Genomic DNA, 23,829 nt, shown 5'->3' on the forward strand with positions numbered 1-23,829 from the left:
TGTGAAGAGGATAAAGGCAAAGTTTTTTTCCTGCTCAGTTCAGTTCTCTGGAAAAAGATGGGTGTCTTCCACCCAATTCTGCAGGGCACTGTCCTTGCAGGGTGCTTGTTCCATCTTGAAATTTGCCTAGGATGAGTGCTGGAAAAGTGTAACCTGCTCACACTTAGTAATTGCCTGCCCTTGTAGAGGAAAAAGTGCATGAAGCAATGAGGAATTCCAGGATAGGATTCTTGGCACAGCATTTCTGCTAACTCCCATTGTTGAGCTGGAGGTAAAGTCAGGATTGCTGCTGTAGGAGCCAGAAGACACAACAGACGTTCTGGGATTTGCTTCTGTGATGGAGGTCTTGGCTTTGCTGTCTGTCTGCCTTTGTGCCCAATTCCTTCATGTGTTGCACTTCCAGAGGAGCAAAGAAAATCATGACCTTCCTTTGTACCTTTCAGAGCAGAAAGGATGACGCAAAACAGATAGATCTGGGGATAAGCACTTGACCTTTATTGTCTATCAACATGTTCATACACTTTCATTACCCAAATGTTACATTTGGGTTAATAATTAAAAAATAAAAAGAGTTTCTGCTGTCGTGATCACCAAGCCCTGAATGAACAAGTGAACCTCTGACTTGTTCAGAAAGGACGCCCTACCCAGAGCTCTTTGGTGTTTCTGTTCATGAGAAAGAGGCTGCAGCTCTGAAGGCACTTCTCCATGTTCCGTTACAGATAAGTGCTTTTTATTTTGCTTTCTCACAATTTCCTGTCTGGGGCTTATTGCACTTCCTGCTCCCTGCAGCGGAAGTAGATTGGTTCATGAACTTAGTAAAAGAAAATAGAATAAATGCAGCTTAGCAGGCTGCGTCCTTAGGTAGTTAGTAGGGCTGTGCATGGTCGTGAAGCACTTGGAAGGAGATACTAAATGTGGTACTTCAGAGTTACGTTGATCTCTAGTTGTAAAAGATAAGGATGAAACTCAGGGTAAAGCCACTCCATATCACTTTTCTGTAGGGTTGCAGTCTTTCTGTTGTGGCAGCTGTTGCTAACTGCCAGAGATCAGGTACTGCGAGCTGTGAACCCTAACACTGAGCATGCCTGCCACCTCTCTGAGATACTGTGCTTCAGGAGGGATCTATTTATGGAATGCTACAAGAATAGTCTTAAAATAAATAACACAAAGTGCTGTGGCTGGGATTCAAGGCTCATTTTCCTCGTCCTCTGAAGTACAATTGTGGGTAGAATCTCTTCAGCTATCACTGTATCTGTCTTTGTACTTCATTTATGGCTGTGCTGCTTCATTGCCCCTGCAGTGCAAATGGAGTTTTATACTTAAGTAGTCTCAGCCTTTGTTTTTGTTAATGACACTTCCAAGGTTGATCTCTTGGACTGTGCCCATTTCCTACATGCATTGATTTTAAAAAGGAAACAATTTTTGACTGACCAGAACAATAGTTCATTTTATTTCCAGCTTAGCCACCAGCTGAAAGCTGTTTGTTTGCTTGCTTGTTTTTCACAGCTATGACCATTTCTGTAAGATAAGGATACATTGGGAGGTTCATGCTTTGCTGTTTACTTGGGTGTGATGACCCCCAAATACATTTACTCGCTACAGTTTTTATAGTCCCTGGTGGAAAAGCTTGCAGACTCCCAAGCATCTGCAGGTGACAGGCTGTAGACAGTTGTGCTCAGGAGTAGAAGCTCTTTCTCTCCTCTGAGCCTTATTGCTCAGTGAATTCCTAGACCCAGAAGACAGCTTTTCCTATCATGCTCTGGGATTCTTCTTCTTGGAGCTGGTAGCTGGCACCAGGCAGTGCTCCTCACCTAGCACTGCACCTTGCTCCTCCCCGGCTTCTGGGGGTACTGCTGTTATCACACACAGAGCTGTTCAGTTCATGACAGTGACTGCAGGTAAGCCTGCAATTGTGTTATCCTCCATGCAGACATCAGATGAAATGCACAAGCAATTTCTTGTCCACAAACTGCGTTTTTGTTGCACAGAGGAATGTCTCTGCTGTTAAGTTAGTGGGCCGCAGTGGCAAACACTGAATTGAGCCTTTGTTCCTGTTCTCAGTGTTCTGAGTTTCTTTTTGTGAGAAGCCACCGTGGTTTTACTCTTGAGAGGGCAATATCCAAGCTCTGCTAGGCAGTTCCACTTGGTGGTATGATGGGGTGAGACAGCAAACTGAAGAATTCAAATCACTGACAATACTGCTCTGACGAGTCTTGTGAAATCTACCACATTAAGGCTTATCTCAGGACTTAATTTCACTTTTCTTTTTCTTCCTTAGGTGTGTAAAAGCATTGTTTACCCTTGTGGTTTAAAAGCTGTGTGCTATGAAGCAATTTCTGTGAGTTCCTTCACATAAAGTAAACAGTGCTGGGAATCTTTTGACAGCATTTTCCATTTTGTCTTGCATTTATGTCAGCAGTGCAGTACAAAAATGGTTTTAGGGTGCATCCAAAGGAGGGCTGCAAGGATGGAGAAAGGTCTGTAGACAAGGTGTGTGATGAGCGCAGAAGCCTCTGGGGTTGCTCAGCCCAGAGCAGAGGAGCTGAGGGAGGCCTCATGGCGGCTGCAGCAAAGGTTCTGCCCAGAGGGCGGTGGGCACGGCACCACTGCTGGAGTTCCACTGTCTTCTTTCCCCAAGGACTGGAAAAATCTGGCTCCAACCAGACCGCAGGCTACTTCAAGGTGCAGAGGTTCGCATGCCTGGTAGCGCAGAGGTGAAATATCCACAGGCACAACACCTCTCTTAGCTCAAGTTCATCCTTTTTTTGTCTGCCTGTATAAAACAGGTTGTACAGTCGTGACAACATTGCTTCTGTGCTGCAGGAAACTTCTGGACCTGACCTGCCGTCTTGCCAACACCCTGAAGAAATATGGGATACAGAAAGGAGACAAGGTTGCCATCTATATGTCCGCGTCTCCCCTGTCTGTGGCAGCCATGCTGGCTTGTGCCAGGATTGGTGCTGTTCACACCGTGGTCTTCGCAGGATTCAGTGCAGAGTCCTTAGCTGGAAGGATCATGGACTGTAAGTAGCTGCAGACCAAGGGGAACAAACCCCTTTGGTGCTGACACCCTCCAAAGCGTACTTTTGTCCAAATTTCATGTTTTCTTGGCAGAAAAGAACAGGTTCTTTCTTAGCTGGCTGGATAGTTCGTTTTCCTTTGCAAAGTACTGTGAAGAGCCTTTTCCTTAGTGGCAGTGTCATTTGGCTTTACTTTATAATATAATACTTTATAAATTGCTTAACATTCAGTCTGCTCTGGGTTACTTCCAGACAACGGTGAACCTGGTGGGAAAACCAGAGCTTAGGAATGTGCCCTGATTTGTTCTTTTGAAGCGTAGTTGAAGTGCTTCTCTGATCCCTGTGCAGAGTGCTTGCTCTGCAGTCCAGATTGTGATACTATGATTTATGTACAGCAAAGAAATGTTGGCAGTCTGCTCCCACTCCGCTAGACGTTGTACTGACGCAAAGAGCTGTTCTTAACCCAAAGCAGTTGTAGTGTGATTAAAAGGAATGCTGAAAATACAGCAGAAGAACAAAATTGCAAGTGGTTCATGTTCTAGCAGTTACATTAGCTTATTTACGACTAAACAGCCATTTTCATGTTTTTTTTATTGTTTGTTTGTTTTTTTAATTTATAGCAAATCTACTCAGAGTAAGCATGTTTTGGTTATCCCTCACTTTTGGCCACCTATATGGAGACAGTAGACTAAAGAACCACTTTTCTGTACCTTTCTATGGAGCTCTGTAATTAATGTAGTGTGACAGAGTTTGAAGCAGTCTGTCCGGGTGCTGCTGTGTGCTGTGTCTTCTAAGAGGTTTCCCAACAAGATACAGGTGGGTTTCAGAAAGCTGCAGGAGGATAACGCCTTTGAGAAGGTGCTGAGTATAGTGCTGTTCAATTTGGAACAGACAGTTATATGCAGCCCTAAAGAGAAGATGGCAAAGGGATAAGGGACATGGTTGCTCACTAAGGCCCACTGGAGTTGTTGGAAGCTTTGCACTGGTTTTAGCCTACAGAAGCTGTGAGCGTTTTTAATGTATGTAACTGGGAAGGATGTTGACTCTTGACAAGTAGAAACTGATGCATTTAAGTTAGACTGAATGATACTTAGCCAAGTGTTTGGAAGGACTTTCTCATACTCATAGCAGACGTTGGAGCAAACTGTTGGCAAAGTAGTAGAATACCCCACACTGAAGTGTTTTAGGCAGTTTAGACTGTCAGCAGTGTTTTAACAGGAACCAGCCTTGCTTTGCGGTGGAGAGGATGGGCTAAATAAGCTCTGGAGATTCCTGCTACACCTACTCTATGTGTGCCAGGTTTTAATGTGCTTTTATCAGTCACTGGTTTTGATTAATGTAAATTCTGAGTACATATTGAATACATCATCCCCCAAACTAATGATATCTAATTAATGAAAATTAATCTGTTCACCATGTACAGACTGGAAAACAGGTGATGTGTCTGCTGTTTCTCTCTCTTTTTAGCTGAATGCAAAGCAGTTATCACCTACAATCAGGGAGTCAGGGGAGGCAGAATCATAGAGCTGAAGATGACGGTGGATGAAGCTGTAAAGAACTGCCCAAGTGTCAAGCATGTCTTTGTGGCACAGAGGACAGATAACAAAACCCAGATGGGTGACCTTGACGTTCCTCTTGAAGAAGTATGTGGATGCTGGTAAACTTTACCCATTTCCCTGCTGTTTCTTCATGTGATGTTTACTCTCCTGCCTTTATGCTGCCTCTGGAGCAGGTTTTGAGTGTGTGTTGCTCTTCCTGTGCAACTCATTGGCCTAATGGTACAGTATGTTACAGTGACAGCATCTGTATATCCCAGTACCTACCTGTATGCTTGCCCACTGGCACTCTGGTTAACTCCTCTTGGGTCTGGGTGTTGGCTAGATCATCTTTTTCTCCATTTGTGCCTTTTGGATCTGAGTTCTGCAGACATAAAGGAGATGTCCCTTATAGCGTCTAGATCCTCATCCTTGAATAGGATGAAGATTATTCATCCTAAAATTACAGTCTGCAGGGACTGTGAGTTGAAGCAGAACCATTTCAGCATTTTTTAAAATCGTGCTTTAATTTAATTTAATTTAATTTAATTTAAGGAATGAGTGCTTCCTGAGGGCTGGAGTGTGCTGATACCACTGCTGTTATTGTTATTTTGTGTTTTGTGAGCTCTCGTATGTGCTTTCAGACTGTTGAAAGACAGTGCAGAAATAATCAAATTCCTGGGAGCACTTAATACAGCCAATGGAGAGTGTTAGGATTACCCCATGATGGAGAGGCAGTCACGGCTTGTGTATATTTACAGCCTGTGCTGTAGAAGAAAGAAAGAAGAAAACAGTGGTCATTTTAATGTGTTCAGCTGCCACACATGAGATTGCACAACCTAATGCAGATACAGTTTTATCAATTCACCAGAAGCTGTAACCAAAAAGCACTCATCAGTAATACCTGGAAACCACCCTTCTGAGCCAAGATAATTGCTCAGAGGTTGCTGTGCTGGTGAGAGGAGATAGGAGCAACTATTAGGGTAAGTTAAACAGATAGGGCAGGTTTTATTCAGAAATTGTCTTACTCTTTACTCAACAAAGCACATTTGAATGTTTTTCCTCAGTCTGCAAACAGCCTGAAGTGATTTTGTGACTTAAGAACTGATCTCAGATCATTGTCAGTTGTAGGATTAACTCTGAAACATAGCAAGAATGCAGCTGTTAATTAATGCTGTTAACTATCATCACTGATTGTTACAGCAGTCTTGCGAGCCGTTGTGCTTGTCTTCCCACATCATAGATGCTTTCTATTCAGTCCTATCTCACTTCCCTGCTCACCAGCGGAATCCCAGTTGTCCCTCTGTATTGCAATTTCATGTTCTCTCAAACCTCTTAGAAGCAGTGAGACTTGAGTGATGGGGATGGAGAGGATTGTAAGATGGGAGAAAACAGTGATGCCATGCTAACAGACTCTGATTTAATTGATTCATGTTATCCACTGGCTTAAGTGAACTACAGCTACTATGCAATAGCTTACTGCACAGTTTAAGTTCATGTTTTAATGGAGCTTATGCAAACACCACTGTAGTTTCAGAAATTGGCAAGTCAGCCTAAGTTTAGTGCTGACTGTGAATACCTGGGAAGTACTGAAAGTCAGCAGACAAGAATTATGTCTGACCTTATCAGTTCTTATTTTATTTAGCTCTACTTGTCATACACTTGTAAACATTTGGACCCAGATTGGTAGTGTTCACTTCTAAGTAGTTTGTTTGCAGTATGTACTTAAAAAAAGGTAGTGCCTAAAAAGCCCTTCAGAGAGCAACATAATAATCCTTATAGGGGTCATCATTCAGCTAAGACAGCATAGAGCCTGAGAGAAGCAAGCCAGCTCTGCCTTTTTATAGCTACTTGTTGAGCATCTGCAGTGCACAGTCATTACCACAAGTTTGTGAACAGCAAGAAAAATGGTCAACCTCCTCATGAAAAATTTACAATTTGGGCAAACTGTTTTGTAGACAAATCATGTTTTTCAGAGTGCATTTGTGTGGTTCACTCTGCTCTGGAAGAAAAGCCTTCTCTAGTGTATTTTATACATGAAAGCTTCCTTATGATGGGATTATACTTTCAATTCACAGCTTAATTCTAGCATCATTGATGAAATACGTAAGTGCTATTATTAGTTAAGGACTCCTTGTCTCTTCAGGTGGAGAGAGTGAATATAAAGCTCAGAAGCAGCACTGAGCAAACATCCAGAAGGCATTCACATATCCTGCCTAAACTTTTCTCTGTCTGTTTTGGTGTGAAGATATTTCCCAGAGTTCTGCTTGGTTCTTTTCACAGTACAGTTCTGTGCCAGACCTTAGCAACTTATGTTCTGGTCCTGATACGCTTTCATGCAGTGTCTAAATGCTGATGAGAAACAACATCTTTTGTAAGTTCTTTGAATGGGGCTTGAGCATTCTGGCTGCTTACTGTTGAGCTCTGTTTTGGACGTTGGCCATCCACAAGCTGCATTTACCACAAGCCTCTCTTTCAAAGCACAGTATTTCCCCTTCCCCTTCTTCCGTTGGACTGAGCACACCAGCTCATCCAAAAATTTGCTGTGAACTGGTAGAACACCACGACCTTTTCTCTAGTGTTTATGAGACTAGGGGTGAAGAGAGGAGCTAGGTTCTTAGCCACCTGACCAGTGGTCTATAAAGAAAACAACAGCAGGAGGGTAAAACACTGTTCTTCTCATGAGTAGCAGTAATTTGAATTTCGGGATCAAATTAACAGGTCTGCCAGCCTCTCCTGTGGCTGAGGAAGAGAAGTGAGCACGCAACTTAACTGCAATTTTAAAGGGATAAGTTCCTCAACAGTATCCAGCCTTGCTGCAGCTGCTGTGTGGCTCGTAGTTACAGTCAAGCTTAGTTTTTTTTTCTACCAGCAAATTACAAAGTCTTGGAATGCAAGCTATTACCTACCTTTTTTTTTTCCTTCTTTTCTGCAATGCTGTGTTATCTGGCCAGTTCCTCATGACTTCTGAGCCTGGCAGAGGTATAGGTGGAGAGGCGGGGTGCTATATGTGCACAGGAGCCTTTCCACAAGGTAAGCAACTATAACCTATGATATGAGGGGAAAGCAGCAGAGGTGGTTCTTATCTTTAGACGCTACTGACGTGCTTACGGATGGAGTATGAATTGGTTTCCTATAACCAAAGCTTTTCTCTCATCACCACCTTTTCTTCTTAGGAGATGGCCAAGGCGGCTTCTGTATGCACTCCAGAGAGCATGGACAGTGAAGACATGCTTTTCATGCTGTATACCTCAGGCAGCACAGGGAAACCCAAAGGAATTGTTCACACCCAGGCTGGATATCTGCTGTATGCTGCTCTCACGCATAAGGTAACTCACAGGAATCCTCTAGAGGAGGTTCACTTACCTTCTGATGATATTAATGATAGGGACTTTGAGTGGTAGGGATCACTGTGTTCTGTGTGTGCTACCTAATTGACTTATGGAGTGTAACCAAATTGGAAAGTTCTGAGAATGTGTAAGTTACATTTTGGGATTTGTTGCTGGGGAACATAATACTGTGAGAACTAGAGCCTGCACTGTATTAGTGTCTTAAGCCCGTACTTAGAGACATTAAAGTGATGCAGTTGAGGAGATTCAGGTAGATACTTCATGGGCATTGGTAATGTGACTACTGCTGTAACATTTTATAGTGGAGTATTGGCCTTTTCCAGAAGAGAGGCTCTGGATTCTTAAAAACCTCTTGCATAGCATATATAGTCTGAAGATCAAAAATTGCATTCATGTCCTATGGTTAAGCCTTGGCACTGATTTTTATTGTAATCTAAGCTAAATATTTTAACAGTTGAAAGCAAAATCATGAAAAGTATCTTTCTCATGAGAAAAAAAACAACCCAAAAAGGAACTGCTTCATGCAGCTTGTGATCTGAGCTCTACATATGAAAAGTCAACAGTAAAATGGAGATGGGATTTGTGTGAAAGTTCTCCATCTGACTTCAGTGATATCACCCTATTTGTAATCACATACAATTCTTTCAAAGCTTTTCTTTCTTTCGTCTGATTTTTAGAAAGATTTGAAAGATTTGAATGTAAAGATCTAAAAATCTAAAGATTTTAGGAAGATTTGAATGTAAAAGTTCTCTGCATTCAGAGTATTTGCAATGTCAGCTTTTCTGAGTGACTGTAATTGCCAAAGCATCTATTTCTACATTAGTCCAGAAGGTAGATCCTGCACACTGGTGCAGGGAAGCATTGTATGCAGCTGCAGCCTTCTTAGAGCTGCTTTGGAGCCTGATGGAGAAAAGTACTTGCAAAGTTAAGGTGAGAATTAGCTCTCCTAAGTAGAGAGATCAGATAATCTGTGCAACATGTGTGCAAAAAGCACAGTGACAGTCATGCTGCATGTTTGTGGGTTTTGTTGTGTGGTTTATTTTTTGAGTTTCTGGTCCTCTTTCTTCGATTTAAACTGTAAAACTGACTCTGCTTTATGAGTCAGGACCTCTTCACTATGTGGTAGAGGAATTGGATTTATAGAGAGAATTATTTACTGAAGGCAAAACAAAATAACACGTTCTCCTAGGTTTTTATTTGAAGTAGGCGAGCAGGGAGAAGGAAGCATCTGGAAAGCAGTGCACTGATAAAGGTGCTGAGCAGCTAAGAGCGTTTCTCAGGAAACGTTTCATGTGCGTGTATCAGTTTCTCCAGCTCTCTTATGGAAAAATGTTCATATTCATGAGGGGTCTAAACTTCTGAGACCTGCAGTCTCCCTGCTGTTTAGGATCAGCTCTCCCACGTGAGCTGTCTGCAGTGAGCCACTGCAGTATCCAGAGCTCTGGGCTTTGGTTGTAGGTTTCTGTTTGGAAACAGTCACATTCCTTGTTCCCTGTGTGTTGGAAACAATCAGGAGGCTGAAGCCCTGGTCCCTCTGGCTTGTTTCCTCACATTGGGCCGGCCTTGTGCTGCTGTGTCTGTATGAGTGGCACAACTCACCCTGCTAGCTCTCTTGCTCCTTCTTGTGTGCATCCCATCCAGCACCTTACTCTTCAGCTCTATGTACCTGCCGACAGGAAATCAGTTGGCCTTCCATTTATCTTTGCAGTATGTGTTTGACTACCAGCAAGGCGATGTCTTCGGCTGTGTGGCTGACATTGGCTGGATCACAGGACACAGCTATGTTGTGTATGGACCACTTTGCAATGGAGGCACCACGGTGCTGTTTGAAAGCACACCAGTGTACCCTGACCCAGGTAAGGAAGTGATGGGCAAACAGTTGGCTAGATGTGGCAGTGTGACAAGACAAAAGGAGGTTAGAAACTTGTCAGATATAACCTGTCTGCTCAGGGGAGGTAAAAACTCAATTTCTTTGAAACAGATATGTATAAAGTTCAGGAACATGCAATGTTGAAAAAAATATATGAAATCTTGCCATTGTTTTGCTCTGTGCTCATAGTAATCTCAGCCTCAGCTTTGACTGTTAAGCTTCATGTTGAGCTGTTGTGGTGGAATGTCAGTGTTGATATGTTTGTGATCTTGCAGGCCGTTACTGGGAAATGGTACAGAGGCTGAAAATAAATCAGTTTTATGGAGCACCTACAGCTATACGCTTGTTGTTGAATTATGGAGACAAGTGGGTGAAGAAATACGACAGATCATCCCTGAAGACCCTGGGATCAGGTAGGGAGCATAAAATTTTCCTGTGATGAAGATAGAGGGTTCTAGCTGATGAGAGTGAAGATACTAGAAGAATATGGTTATGAATAGCTGATAAAGTGGACTTCCCATCTGGCTTTTCAGTTATTGTCTCAGCAGAAAGGGAAACAAACTGAATTTGGAGACACTGACCCTACATGATTGCCCCTTTCCTAGCTCATGTTGCATGATTGAATTCTTTGTATTGTATTCTTTGCAGAAAAGGTTTATCCACTGGTAAATTAACTTTACTGGCTTAGGTGACCCAAGAAATATTTTACTGCTTTTAGGATTTTAGGAGTTCTTGCACATGAGTTGCTTTGATTAATTACTTTCTGTGATACTTACTGCTTGCCTTCTGGTCTTTTTGGAAAAAGTCCTTTGTTACGTAAGTGCATTGCTGTCCTTTGCACCTCTCAGCAAAAAAGTTTTGAGCATTCTGCTTAATCGTGTGATCTCCATATTGTGCACCAAAAGGCAGAATGAACAGTCAGCAACTCCTTGAATCTTAAGACTACTTCCATTCTTATTTTTGATCTAGTGGGAGAGCCTATTAACAACGAGGCTTGGCAGTGGTTCTACCAAGTGGTGGGAGAAGGGCGCTGTACCCTCGTGGACACTTGGTGGCAAACAGGTAAAAGGCTTCCTCAGGGGGTGTGCACGGTTGTCATGGCTGATATGAGGCCAACAATGGGAGGTCTTGTTGCTGGTGTTCAGCAGTGATAGAACAAGTGGAAATGGCTTTAAACCAACAGGAGGGGAAATTTAGGTGAGATGTTAGGAAGAAATTCTTTCCTTTGGGAGTAGTGAGGCACTGGCACAGCTCCCCAGAGAACCTGTACTGCCCCATCCCTGGAGGTGTTCAAGGCCAGTTTGAATGGGGCCCTGGGCAGCCTGAGCTGGTGGATGGGGGTGGCAGTCAGTCCACAAAAGAGGGTTGTAACTGGGTGGCCTTCCAACCTAAGCCATTCTATGATTCTGTGATTCTATATGTGTGGAGGAGAATTTGTACTTTTCTGTTCAACCCACAGAGCCTTATATAAGGAAAGCAACCTCCTGATGTTTTGGTCAGAGTTGGAAAGCCACTGGGCAGTTTCAGCACAAAATAACAGGGCAGCAGCATCTAAAAGCAATAGCAACGTGTTGCACCTTTTTCCACTCTAAATGTTCTTTGATATTTTGAAAGCTGAAAAATCTCAATTGGTTCTAGAAACAGAAAGCAGAGATTGAATTTCGGTGCAGTGCTTGGAGTCAGCAGCTTGAATTTGAAACCTGAGTTCAGTTGTTTATGTGGTCTTAACATGAGAGGATATCATGAAAGAACATTCATAGCAGCATGTAGCCACAAACTGCACTCAGGTGTGTTTCATATTTTTGCCTCAAGAAGGACAGAGGAAGATGGAAAACTAAGCTGTGTAGACAGAGGCATATATTGCTTTTGCTGATTGGAAAGAAATCAGAGGAGGAAGGCTTTCTGGCTGAGTGGCAGGGGGACAACAACTGTTGCCTGATTTGGATCAGTCCCTCCCAGGAGAGAGGTAGCATGCTGCAGTCCTTTGGCATTCTGATACTTTAAAAAACAAGTGTACTACAGTTTTGGCAACATGCTTGGCCTAATTGTGTGCATCAGTGCAGGAGCTGTCATTTATAGACTATTCACCATCTCTTGCCTGCTGGACAGAACGGGCTGTCACGTTGGAGCAGGAAAATTGCTCCATCTGTTTCCTGCCTCCTGCTTTTCATGGTGAGCAGCTTGTAGGACTGCACAGTGCAGCCCCCAGCTCTTTGTTCATTTTGGTGTCAGACAGTCCTGTGTTCTGGTCACCAACATTCAGCAGCTGCTAAGTGCATTTTGAATGCTCTTTCCCCTAACATTGACAAAAATATGTCCTCAAGTTGCAAGCCTCACAGCTTGCTATGGAGCCATGCACTTAAAGGACACAGCACAGCTGTGAGCTTCCTGCCTCTGCTGGAGAAAAGCCCTTCCTACTCTTAAATTTCTAGCTGCTGTTGAGCAGATTATCCATTCCCTTTTTAAGCAAACTGCTCATGATTTCACTCTTATTTCTGCTACCAACTTCTCTATTTAGGATAACTATCACCCATCTCAGTGTGGTGAGTTTGCTTCTGGCACACAATCAATTTCCATTTAATCTGGATCAGACTCTTTGTTTTCGGATTTGAAATAGAACAGCAGCAATGTTATCTACTCTGTACTTTCTTAATACCTTAAATCGTTTGGGTTCTTACCTTCTTAGCAGGAAAAAGTCTGATGGATTAGGTGCTACACGCTTTCCTCCTCCCTGCTCTGATATAAAACACTGGTGAAAAGCAGTTGATGGCTGTACAGTGGTGGGGATGAGAAAAAACGTTATTTTTGATGATGAAGACAAAAACAATATTTTTGGTTATAGCTTGTCTTCAGTTACTGATGCATGCAGTATGGTAGGTCGGTTCTCCCTTATACAGGGTTAGATCTTGTAAGAAGATGTATTTTTTGTGGGTTTTTAGAGCAAGAACTCTCAGGGAAGAGGTCAAAGAACATTTACTGGACAATCTGTAAGTGCAAAGTGCTTGATTCTGAATTTGAACCAAATGTAGTTTTGCATGCAGTTACCAGCTCCTGGAAGCATAATATAATGATAAATATTCATTAAATTGATTTTGCTAGAAAGTAGAATCAATCTTTCTCCACAGTTGATGCTTCCATTAAAGAGGAAGCCAAATTAATCATGGATGCACTGTATTCACAATTATAAATGCAAAGGGAATATGGAAAGAGATCACAGAAACAGTTTGATGGATGCTGGTTGTGATCCTGCAGTGTCACCTCTCACAAACGATTTCATTAGAGCTCAGTAATTGCACAGCTCTGTGCACTGTCCTCTATGGTACGTTGCTCTCCAAAGCAACAACACGTTGCCAGTTAGTAAAGCCTGGTGGGTGTACAGATCAGCAGATGATGATTTAAGAATCCACTTGAAAGTCTTTGGATGAGTGAATAAGTGAGACAGCAATTACAGGAAGCAATTTTAGTAGTGTTACGCGCAGATGAGAGAGACGGAACATTTCTGTGGCTTTTAGTGTTAAAATATTAGGAATTGCTGGGCTGTGATTGACAGTAATGGAATCAAATCTGTGTTTCAGTTCCAGGTATACTTATTCACAGTGCAGAGGAAACACTTGGTAGTTCCATTTTTGTTTTTCAGTTAAAAAAATACCCACAAAATACAGCTGTTGTATGCAGCTGTGAACAAAAGCTGTTTTTGAGAGACATCTGTAAGTAGGTTCTGGAAGCTTTGGTTGTTCGTTTCTTACACTGCCAGTTTAAGACAGGTCTTTCCCATACAAATAAATTTTGAAGCATCCCTGCTACCATTCATTTCTGAAGCATGCATTTCCTCCAAGACCCTTCCTTATACCCACATCAGGGTAACTGATGGATGCAAATTCAGGGACAGATTCAGCCTTTCCAAACCTTGATTTCAGTTTCCACAACCTCCGCAAAGCTGGTGGAGCTCAGCACTCTCTAAGTGGCAGAACATAGCTTAGTTTCTACAGCTATATTTATTAAAGTTTAATGTTCCTGTGTTTTTTGTCTCTCATTTGTGTTTTTGAGTTACTTTCATATCTTATTAAGGTTGGAATCTGATTTAATGTTCATCCCAGCAGGCATGAAAAAAGAATGATTAGAAAGTTCAATTTTGAATAGAAGATGATCTCAAATTGCTTGTAAGGGATGTGTTATTCTCATTCTCTGTAATAACAGCAATTCAGACTCCTGAAGTGCTTTTCCTACTAACCTTAGACAGCTGTAAAAACGGCACAGGGAGATAAATCCCCTTTCTCTGTAAAATCACTACTAGGGTAGGAAATGGGGCTGATGGGTATTGTCCCTGCTGCCAAGCAGCCCCATTCATGTGAAAAAAAATCTTGGAAGGCTGTATGTATGCATTAGAGCTCCTTGTATTCATTGCTAGCTGGTAGCTAGAGGAATTGGCTTATCCATGAGCTGATTTAGTGCCAGGCTTTTGGGCAGAGAGCACATGGGCTGAATCAAGACACCTTCTCGTGCCTGGTTTGCTGTGGATATATCCATAGAAGGGTGCTGGATGCATGCAGTACCTTGACACTGCAGGGTCCGCAGGCCTTTGGTGCAAAGCCAGTGCTGCAGCCCCTGCAGTACTCCCTGAGAAAAGCTAGGTGGGACATTAGTGGTCCTGATGCTCAGTGCCATGGAGAACTGCTCTTCCCTGAGAAGGCTGCATGGTCCCACTCTGTGCCATGCTACTCGATGTTGAATAGTTCCTTCCCAGTGGCTTTTACTTGGAGATGGCTTCTGTATTCTCTTTAACAGAGAAGAGCTAGCATTTGCTTTCATCCAGCATTGGATGAATCTCAAATATTTTATTTTTCATTATTTTCCAGAAACTGGTGGCATCTGCATTGCCCCACGGCCTTCAGAGGAGAAAGCTGATATCATTCCAGCTATGGCTATGAGACCCTTCTTTGGGATTTTCCCTGTTCTGATGGATGAAAATGTGAGTTGAGGCTGTGACAGGTGCCAAGAAGAGAAGCTACTGTGTTTTTCTGCCTTAATCACCTTTCCAATGGGAGAGGAACAGGATCTGGGAGGATGTATATTCCTCCATTAAAACAGTAGAATAAAAGAGCAATTTATATATCTGGGCATATCTCAGATATCCATACAGATTTCCAGCCGGGCATTGCAAGCTATCTCTAGAGAGATTAAAAGCTACTTCTTCCATTTCTGAGAGCAGTCAGAAGTCATACATGTCTTGGAAACCAGGGAGATAAGCAGCTGGCACAGTGCATACAACAACCAGTGACTTAGCAAGACTGGCAAAGCAAGAAATGAAGTCTTTCAGGGGAAATGCAAGGCATGAGGCCCTGCAGCAGTGCGTGTCAGTAAGAGATTGATGCTGATCTCTGAAGCTTTGCTGAGCAATCCCCACCAGCACTCAAGTGCCCAGTAAAGCATGTAATCTCCTCATATACAGTTTAATAAGGGAATGTGGTGATTAATGTAAGTGAAAGGGAAATCCTCTGGCTGCCTAGCATGCCTTTGTTGTCATCTTTTCCAGCATTGCCCTCTGCAGAATCACAGGATTCACTGTTCTTTGAGACTTAAAATTGTTTTATCTGCAGTGCTGAAGGCCTTGAGAAGTAAGGAATGCCCAGCACAGATGGTGTGTTCACTAGAGGATTCATCTTCTCCCCATGTGGCCAACCATTGCCAGTCTGCACTGAGCAACAGGGTGATTCTTACTATATTAGTGAGTCAGAGGCACTTATTCTTATTTTGCTCTTCTGATCATCCTTTTTGTGCTTGAACCTGCAGGGAAAGGTTTTAGAGGGCAATGACGTGTCCGGTGCACTCTGCATCACGGAGCCGTGGCCTGGCTTGGCAAGAACAATCTACAGAGATCACCAGCGATTTGTTGATACGTATTTCAAGACCTATCCAGGTAAGGAGAGTGCCAAGGGAGTGTGGTTTCCACTGCATTATAAGAATGCTCAATATTTTCAGCAGTGCTTTGTGATATTTCTATTCAAGCTAGATCTTGGGGGTTGCTGGAATTTGGTGTGTTGCGTGTTGTAAGCATGCAGTAATGGTTCTAGCTGTCACATAGAAATGCATTTATTTATAAAAATGTAGTGCCTAGAATAAAAATCCAAGGACACTTTCTCTGGGGCCATTTTTGTCTCGTTTGGAAATAAGCATTTAGGATGAGAAAGTACCTCCTGCATCACTGAATCTTGCCTGGGCTGTCACATGCTGTGTTACACCTGCCCCTTTTTAAGCATGGTCACGTTGTACCTGGCAAGTAATTGCAAGTGGCAGAGAAAACATTTTATGGGAAATTGGACAACACCACTGTCTTCAGTCAAGGGAAAGGTCATGGGGAGTCACAAGGTAGAGAAAAATTGGAAAGATGGCCCGGAAAGTTGTGCAAAATTGTGTGGAAAATAAGAATGGGAAATTGATGAAGTTGAATGAGCCCCTATTCTCTTATCTATTCTCTTATTATTCATTTCTATCTGCATCTGCAATCGCAGTGATATTTAACATAGGTTGATAGCTCCTATCATTCGATAATTGATTGGAAGGGCAAGAAGCATGACTGAAAATCCATGAACTGGACAGTAATGGATCCTGCCAAAAGCTGCCTTCAGAGCTTGCAGCATTAGCTGCCAGCTGCTGTGCCAAAGTGCCACAGGAACAATTCTCTCCTGGACATGGCTTTGTTTGTTTGCTTTTCAACTAACCCAGTAGCAGAGTTTCTACCATGGTCACATGCTGAAAAGGGATCATTTTCTGGGACCTGAGTCTTCGTTAGCCAGAAAAAGAAGTGGCATTTTATCAGACCCAACGTAAGTGATTAAAAAAATTGTCAGTATTCCCACATACAGATATAATAGAACTGTTCATTTTCAGCTGAGCATTTGTAATTTTCATTGAGTACTGAGGTGAAGCTAGCAGCAAACCTGAGTTTGACCAGCAGCCTATGGCATGATAGCACATGGCATTTGAACTATTTTGGGGCTGTATGCATTAGTCTGGGTGAGCAGTCGCTGTGCATCTGTAGGAGTGTAAAGCACAGGGAGATCTGAGAACCCTTTTTGTTTTTGTAAATCCAACAGAGCATCACTATGTTGTGTTTGTGGGCTTGGATTTATCGCAGGTCATCAGCCACTGGTTGCTGCTGATTGCCTACAGTGATTGTAGGCAATTATGCCTACCATTGCCTTGCTGCTGCCCAGATGACATAGCAGCCAATACAGCCTAATGATAGCAGCCAAAGGCTGAGGACAGCAGAGGGAAGTGGAAAATGATGTGTGGACAATCATGCATCTGTAAGCTTAGTCTGCAAACTGTCTGATCCACCCTGCCTTACTTGTCATCCTAGAGCAACATCTGTCCTGAACCAGAGTCCCCAGGAAATAGGCTGGCACACTTCCTACTAACAACCACCCACATCTCTTTCCATTAGGTTACTATTTCACAGGGGATGGTGCTTACAGGACCAAAGAAGGCTATTACCAGATAACAGGGCGTATGGATGATGTCATTAACATCAGCGGACACAGGCTTGGGACAGCAGAGATAGAAGATGCAATGGTAAGCTGCAAGCAGGCACACATCTCTGGGGCAGGGTAGCCCTTGAAAGAAGCTGTATGAATTTAAACAAGTGCAAAATCTGATTTGTTTGCAGTAGCAGTATTGCCTTTGAACCTCTGCCTCTACTTACATACAACTGCAATTTGTGATGCTGGTAGAGTCTTCGTAAGGGATTGGCTCTCCCATTCCTTCCTTTCCCTCTGCTAACACTTAGCCTTTACTTCCCAAATCAGCAGTTCATGCTCATCTGGACCAGCTGAACATGGCTGAGAATTCAGTAGCACTGAAACACCCTTGATTCACAACAGCTGCAAAGATAGATAGCCTGTCTTTCTGAGAGAAAATAGTATTAGCTCAGAGGATTGAAAACAGAAAGTCCTCAAAGCACTTACCTTCAAAGCTTGACCTGGATATTTATTCCTGTATTATGTGCCTTGCCTACAAACAGCACTTAAATGTAACATTTGATGAACCTGAATTTATATGGCACACAAGGATTATGTTGTCTCCTCTGTGAGTAAATTTTTTTTGTTTGGATGAATTTATGATCATGGATATAGGATCTGGTTCCTTCCCCACTTTTTATATATGTATATATGTGAATAGGCAAATATATTTTTCTGCTATATTGCTCTGTGATGTTTTTTCATATTTTTAATCTAATTTAAGACATAATCCAGTCTTTGGTTTGAGATTCAGGTACGTGAGTTCTTCCAGCCTGTACACCCAAACTGTCTCCTTACTGCCAATGTGTATCAGTTTCACCCAAGAAGTGTGGCAGAATAAATCACTGTTCTGGAGCATAATAAAAACAAGCATTCAGCAGAAAAACCCTTCCGTGCTTCTAGGAAGAAGTGAAGGCCAGATTCTTTCTTCCTTCTGGTGTGCTTCGGTTGCTAATAAACACTGATCAGGTGTTGACTGTGATATTGGCATTTGTTCTGCTGGAGACAGATCTCTGAGGCACGGAGCAATGCAAGACTACTTTTGTGTATGATTTGGCTATGGCCAGACATCACTTGGGACTGTAGCTTCACACACACAAAGAGAAAGCATCACTGAATCACAGACTGGTTGAAGTGGGAAGGCACCTCTGGGTTTATCTACTCCAGCCCCTGCTCCAGCAGAGACACCCAGAGCTGTTCACCCAGGCCCCTGTCCAGGCAGCTTCTGAAAGTCTCCAAGGAGAGAAACTCCATGACCTCTCTGGGAAACCTGTGCCAGTGCTCCAGCACCTGCACAGCACAGAACTGCTTCCTGATGTTTAAATAAGACTATTGTGACCTATTGTTGCCTCTTGCTGGTGCAAATTCAGCTTGGTGTGCTTTGTGTCCAGCAGTGCATGTGAAAATGCTTCTTAGTGTATTTGAAAGCAGGACCAATCCAGTGAGTAAATGCTACTTCCAGAAACTGATGCCTGTGGCCACCAGCTGACTATGGAGTAGGGAGGTGGAATCCAGCTTTCCTGTTTTGCATGCAACAAAGAGATGGCAAGATACTGCAGATACTGCAAAAGTAGCTGGCACAGATGCGGAAGGGCTTTACGCTCTGATTATTTTTGTTTTATTTTTGTGAAGGCTGATCATCCTGATGTCCCTGAGACAGCTGTGATTGGGTATCCTCATGAAATCAAAGGAGAAGGTATGTGAAAAACAGCATCCTGACTTGACACATAAATACATTCAGTTTCTAACCTGGACTCTGTGCTAAGTGGTATCTAGGGAATAGAAGACTGGTTACTGTTGGTTAACTGGCAATACAGTCCTAAGGTGCAACAGCAACCTCGAAAATAACTTCCTAAGCTAAATGCAGGTATTGCTCCCTTGACTGTTTTCATTCGTAGTGTTTATATATATGATAGAGCTTTCATAAGCAGGATTGTGCTCAGAAAAGCCCTTTGAACAGATGGGCTTGTGTTGGTATTGATCCCAATGACTCTGCTAGTCATTGTTGTGCTGTCATTATCACTGAGACCAATCTGGTCTATGGATGCTAAGACAAGACTGGACCTTTATTCTAGGGGCTTGAATCTGACTGCTTTTGTAAACATGACTGATGGTTTTCTTGTCTGTCTCCAGATTGTGCCTAAGAATGATTTAAAACCTGCCTTAGCATTCAAATGAGTAGTTCTGCCAACCAGGACCTAATATGAAGTACTCATATTTCATTTTCATTTTTCTCATTTTTCTTCTAGGTGCCTTTGCTTTCATAGTGCTCAAAGAGCAGACAGCTCATACAGACCATGTCAAAGAAGAGCTCAAAACTATAGTGGCTACCAAAATAGCAAAGTATGCTGTGCCTGACCACATTCTGGTAAGAGGGAGACTAAGGGAGACTGGGAGCAGGAGCAGTGGCATTTACTAAGCCTTGCCTTTCCCATCTGCTGTGTTGCAGTTGTCTCTCTCTAGCAGGACAAAGGAGCAGGAAAAGAGAACTTGCTGGAGGGATCTGTGGGTGGAGGAGGCAGGTGCAATGGTCTGAATGTACACATCCATGCACAGAGAGTACTGAGAGTACCTTTCCTGGCAAGAATTCTGGCAAACGGGAATTTTAGGCACACCCTGTGCCTTAAGCGGCATTTGTCATCCCTTCTTTGAGATGCAGCAGCATTACTATTTTAAACTAAAAGGGGAGAGACTTAGATTATTATCAGGAAGAATTTTTTTTTACTCAGAAGGCAGTGAGACTCTGGCACAGCTGCCCATAGAAGCTGTGGTGCCCCGTCCCTGGATGGTCTTAAGGCCAGGTTGGATGTGGGCCTGGGCAGCCTGAGCTGTGCGGGATCCATGGCGGGATCCATGTTCCAATCCATGGCAGGGATTGGAACTGGGTGTGCTCTAAGGTCCCTTCCAACCCAAGCCATTCCACTGTTCTGTGAGTTTTCAAGTGTTTGTAGTTCAACAGTTAACAGCTTTTCCAAGGCCTCAGTCTCCAAAAAGCTTCATATTCAGCAGCACCCAGCCCTGGAGTTACCCAGCAATGAATGAATGAGAAGCAAAGTCTAGTTAGATAAGAATACATTTTATAGCACAAGATATTGATGCAAGCAATATTCCTTTGTTTGGACACAAACTACTGTGCTCAATGAGTAGCTCCTAGGAGTCTCCTAGGAGCTGTAGCCATGAGATAGCGCCAGGCTTAGGACAGCTCAGCTAGATTTCCAGGTTATTTCCATCAGGATCCAAGTTCTGATTCAGGTGTGTCTTTCTCTTTTCTGCAGGTGGTGAAGCGCCTTCCTAAAACCCGATCAGGGAAGATCATGAGGAGGCTGCTGAGGAAAGTAGTCACAGAGCAATCAAGTAACATGGGAGATGTCACCACACTTGACGATCCGAGCGTCGTCGCAGAGATACTGGATGCGTACCAGAAATACAAAAAGGAGAAGAGTTCCTCATAGCAGATGCCTTTGGAATATCTCTGCTCTGGAAATGTGGAGGGTCTTGAATGACGAGGCAAACAACATGGTTCTCTCTTGGTGTATTCTGCAAAACTCTGTTCCCTTCTAGAGAAATAGGATTTCTTCTCCACAAAGTGTTTTGAGTTGTTCAGAGCTAGGAGGCATCTGCTGGCTTGCACAGTCAGGGAGCTCCTTTTCACTGCTTCTAGAGCTGATGTAGAAAAGCCATTGGCAGTTTCCATTAGCTGTGGTGAAAATAATACGAGGTAAAACAAGATAAAGATGTTAATATTTCTCATTTCAATGGTTTTATACAAGGAAATGTTTTTATATTATACTTCCGTTTTTTTTAAGAGCAGCCTTGGAATATATTCCTTCTATTTTTCCTTCAGCTTGGATATCCAAGTTGAAGTAGTTGTTTTTAACTGCAACTGTGGTGCCTTTTCAGCAATGCAGGGTTTTTAGTAGATATTTCATATGTATTATTAGGGAAATGAGAAGGACATGGCTAATCAGATATTTATCTCATGCTCTGATAATTCCTGTGGCTTTCCTCATAATAACTTGTGCCTTCCACTATATTTCCAGAACTTCCCTGGAACACCTACACAACCCAGCATTAGAACTTTCAACTACAAAACTGAGCCACAAAGCCTATGTCTGAACTCTGCACATCCGCAGTGCATTGCCAGGGAACTGGTCCCAGGTGTTTTCATTCTCCTTTAAGAGACTGAGATCACCAACTGGGATTTTAGGGCAACTTTCCTCTTCCTCATTAGTGATGACAATTTCTGCAGTTGTCTTTGTTTCTTCAAGTCATTATGAAAAGGAAACCATATTTACTTTGCTAGAGGAGCATGGGGGAATAAAATCCCAAAGTGTTCAAGAGAGGTTTGAAGCTAAAGAGATGTGCTAGAAGGTTTGTTGTGACTTGCTGAGTTGCATGATTTCTAGTCAATGAATGGTTATTTTAGCCCACTCCCAAGTGATCTGTAATCTGACAGGTAATCAACAAAGACAGGCACCCAATTTGAAGGTAGGTTGGTTCTTTCATCAGAAGTTGTCTTAATGCTTGTCATTTCAAGATGTCCCCTGCCATGTCTGTCCCTTCCATATGCTGCTGTGCTGATCTTCCAGCACATGCCATGCCGGTACACACAGATTGCACAATCCACAAGGAGAAGGAAGTGCCTCTTAGATGCTTTCTGGGAAATGATGGTGGTATTCCAGACTAGCAACCTCAGAATAACAGGAAACAACAGTCTTTGTCTTTCATATGCTTTTCACAGCAAGGAGTGGTGAGTTTTTGGCCAGCAAAGAATCTGGTCCAAATGGGGAAGACAACTGTCAATATGATATGTTCTCAGTCAGGCCTGTTGCCTTTGATCTCAGAGTTCCTTTTGAGTATGTTAGGTACGTTTGTTGTTGGATTTTTAAATCTATGTGTCTCCAGGGTCTGGGTAATACAGCAGGGAAGATCATACTTTGTTGCGGTTCCCATCCTTCTGACTGCAATCCATTTTTGCCTAAGGTAAGTATACATCCTGTGGACTTTGTGGGAAGTCGAGGATCAAAAAGTTTCACATAGCTGACAGACATTAATATTTCGGGAGACAGCCACTACATACATCCTCTATTGCCACTGCAGAAATAAAACCCCTCTTCCTTAAGTGATTTTCAAGTGGGAAGCTGACAGTAGTTAATGCTTTTGACAGAAAAGTAGACTCTCTTGTTTAGACAGGCTGTCTGCACACGCAATCTCCCCCACACAGTCTGAAATATAGGGTGGAGAAAGAGAAGTGGTCTTTGAACAAAATCATACACTTTGATGAAGAAAGCATTTTCTATATTACTGAATTTCCATGTGAAGGTCCAGTATTCGCTGACATTGGATCTAATTCATCTGAACTGCCTCACAAGGACTGGCTTTGTGCTTTGGTGCACTGAGACACTGTTATCCAATTCATCTGGTGAGGAAAAAGGGGAGATAAGTGTACTGCTTCACGTGCATCTGTGTATATTCTGAGGCCCCTTTGGATGCTCATAGAGAGCACATGGTACTGTCATAGTACTACTGTTAGAGTTATCAGAGTCAGAAGAGATCACTAAGATAATCATGTCCAATTGTCAGCCTATCACCACCACTAACCATGACCTTCAGTTCCACATCTCCACATCTGTAGAACGTGCATTAAGTTTGCCAGCCTTAGAAGTCCTCCTTTCATCTTTTTTTCTGTAATCTCTAATTGCACTGGTTGCATTACCAGTCCTAGTCTGAGTAGAGCTGAGCATGTTGCTATTTCCTGGATGTGGTGAGCACCAGCAGTGGTGTTTGTCAGCAGTGCTTTCGGCTTCGTGTGCAGCTGTTTTGTCACCCATCCAGACTTTGCTTTGAGGAGGGGCTCAGCCTGCAGAACTGGCACTGAGGTCCTCAGTTCTTGAAATACTAGGAGAAAGATGCCACTAGCAAAAGACTTCAGGCCTGCTGCCTTTTGAGCTGATCCACTGATGCATTCATCAGTGGGGAAAGTATACTTGGAATACTTCATAGTGGGATCATGGGATATTCTTGTGTATGGTTGATTCATTTGGGAAAGCAAAACTGATGGACCTTTGTGCATCCACGATTAATGTGGGGGTGATGTGCTAGATTGCATTTGTAACCTCATCAGAAGAGTTTCAGAGTTTGTTTTACCTGCTGCAGTCTGACACAAAGGGCAAATGAAAACACTCAACAAGGGAGACAAGGCCTGGTAGGGAAAGAGCCTCTAGGTCTGCTGCGGCAGCATCTAGTAGTAGCATAACCTTGTCATGCCTGTCCATCGTGTTCTTACCTCATTTTCCCACTCAGATGTACCCATGGAAGCTGATCTTCGTGCCTTTTTTCCCACCCAAGAGACCAGACCACAATTTTCTTAATTTTAGGAAACAAAAAGGCATCTCCTAGAGGTGATGTGTGTTGTACAGATTAACATTTTGCTGTTGTTAACTGTCATACTTTACATTTATTGTCATTGACCGAAATCCGTGATCTCCGTATTCAGATTTTCATTAAAAGAAGCACCCACTTCTGCGTGATGTGTTG

At 42.9% G+C, this 23,829-nt stretch overlaps 1 protein-coding gene across 1 annotated transcript in view; it reads left to right on the forward strand.

The window, feature by feature from the left end:
• Positions 1 to 23,822, forward strand: part of ACSS1 (acyl-CoA synthetase short chain family member 1) — a 35,692-nt gene extending 11,870 nt beyond the window's left edge. Inside the window, exons 3-14 of the mRNA XM_042819119.1 lie at positions 2,824 to 3,023; positions 4,488 to 4,663; positions 7,732 to 7,884; positions 9,614 to 9,761; positions 10,051 to 10,188; positions 10,745 to 10,837; positions 14,632 to 14,744; positions 15,566 to 15,692; positions 17,220 to 17,347; positions 18,925 to 18,988; positions 19,542 to 19,660; positions 20,568 to 23,822. Of these exons, the coding sequence (XP_042675053.1) occupies positions 2,824 to 3,023; positions 4,488 to 4,663; positions 7,732 to 7,884; positions 9,614 to 9,761; positions 10,051 to 10,188; positions 10,745 to 10,837; positions 14,632 to 14,744; positions 15,566 to 15,692; positions 17,220 to 17,347; positions 18,925 to 18,988; positions 19,542 to 19,660; positions 20,568 to 20,744 (1,636 nt within the window). The 3' untranslated portion in view covers positions 20,745 to 23,822. The remainder of the gene's footprint in view (positions 1 to 2,823; positions 3,024 to 4,487; positions 4,664 to 7,731; positions 7,885 to 9,613; positions 9,762 to 10,050; positions 10,189 to 10,744; positions 10,838 to 14,631; positions 14,745 to 15,565; positions 15,693 to 17,219; positions 17,348 to 18,924; positions 18,989 to 19,541; positions 19,661 to 20,567) is intronic.
• Positions 23,823 to 23,829: the final 7 nt, after the last annotated feature.

This window comes from Centrocercus urophasianus, unplaced genomic scaffold (assembly GCF_019232065.1).
Source record: "Centrocercus urophasianus isolate 14NV4802_14NV808 unplaced genomic scaffold, USGS_Curo_1.0 seq_10, whole genome shotgun sequence".
NCBI classification, from domain to species: domain Eukaryota; kingdom Metazoa; phylum Chordata; class Aves; order Galliformes; family Phasianidae; genus Centrocercus; species Centrocercus urophasianus.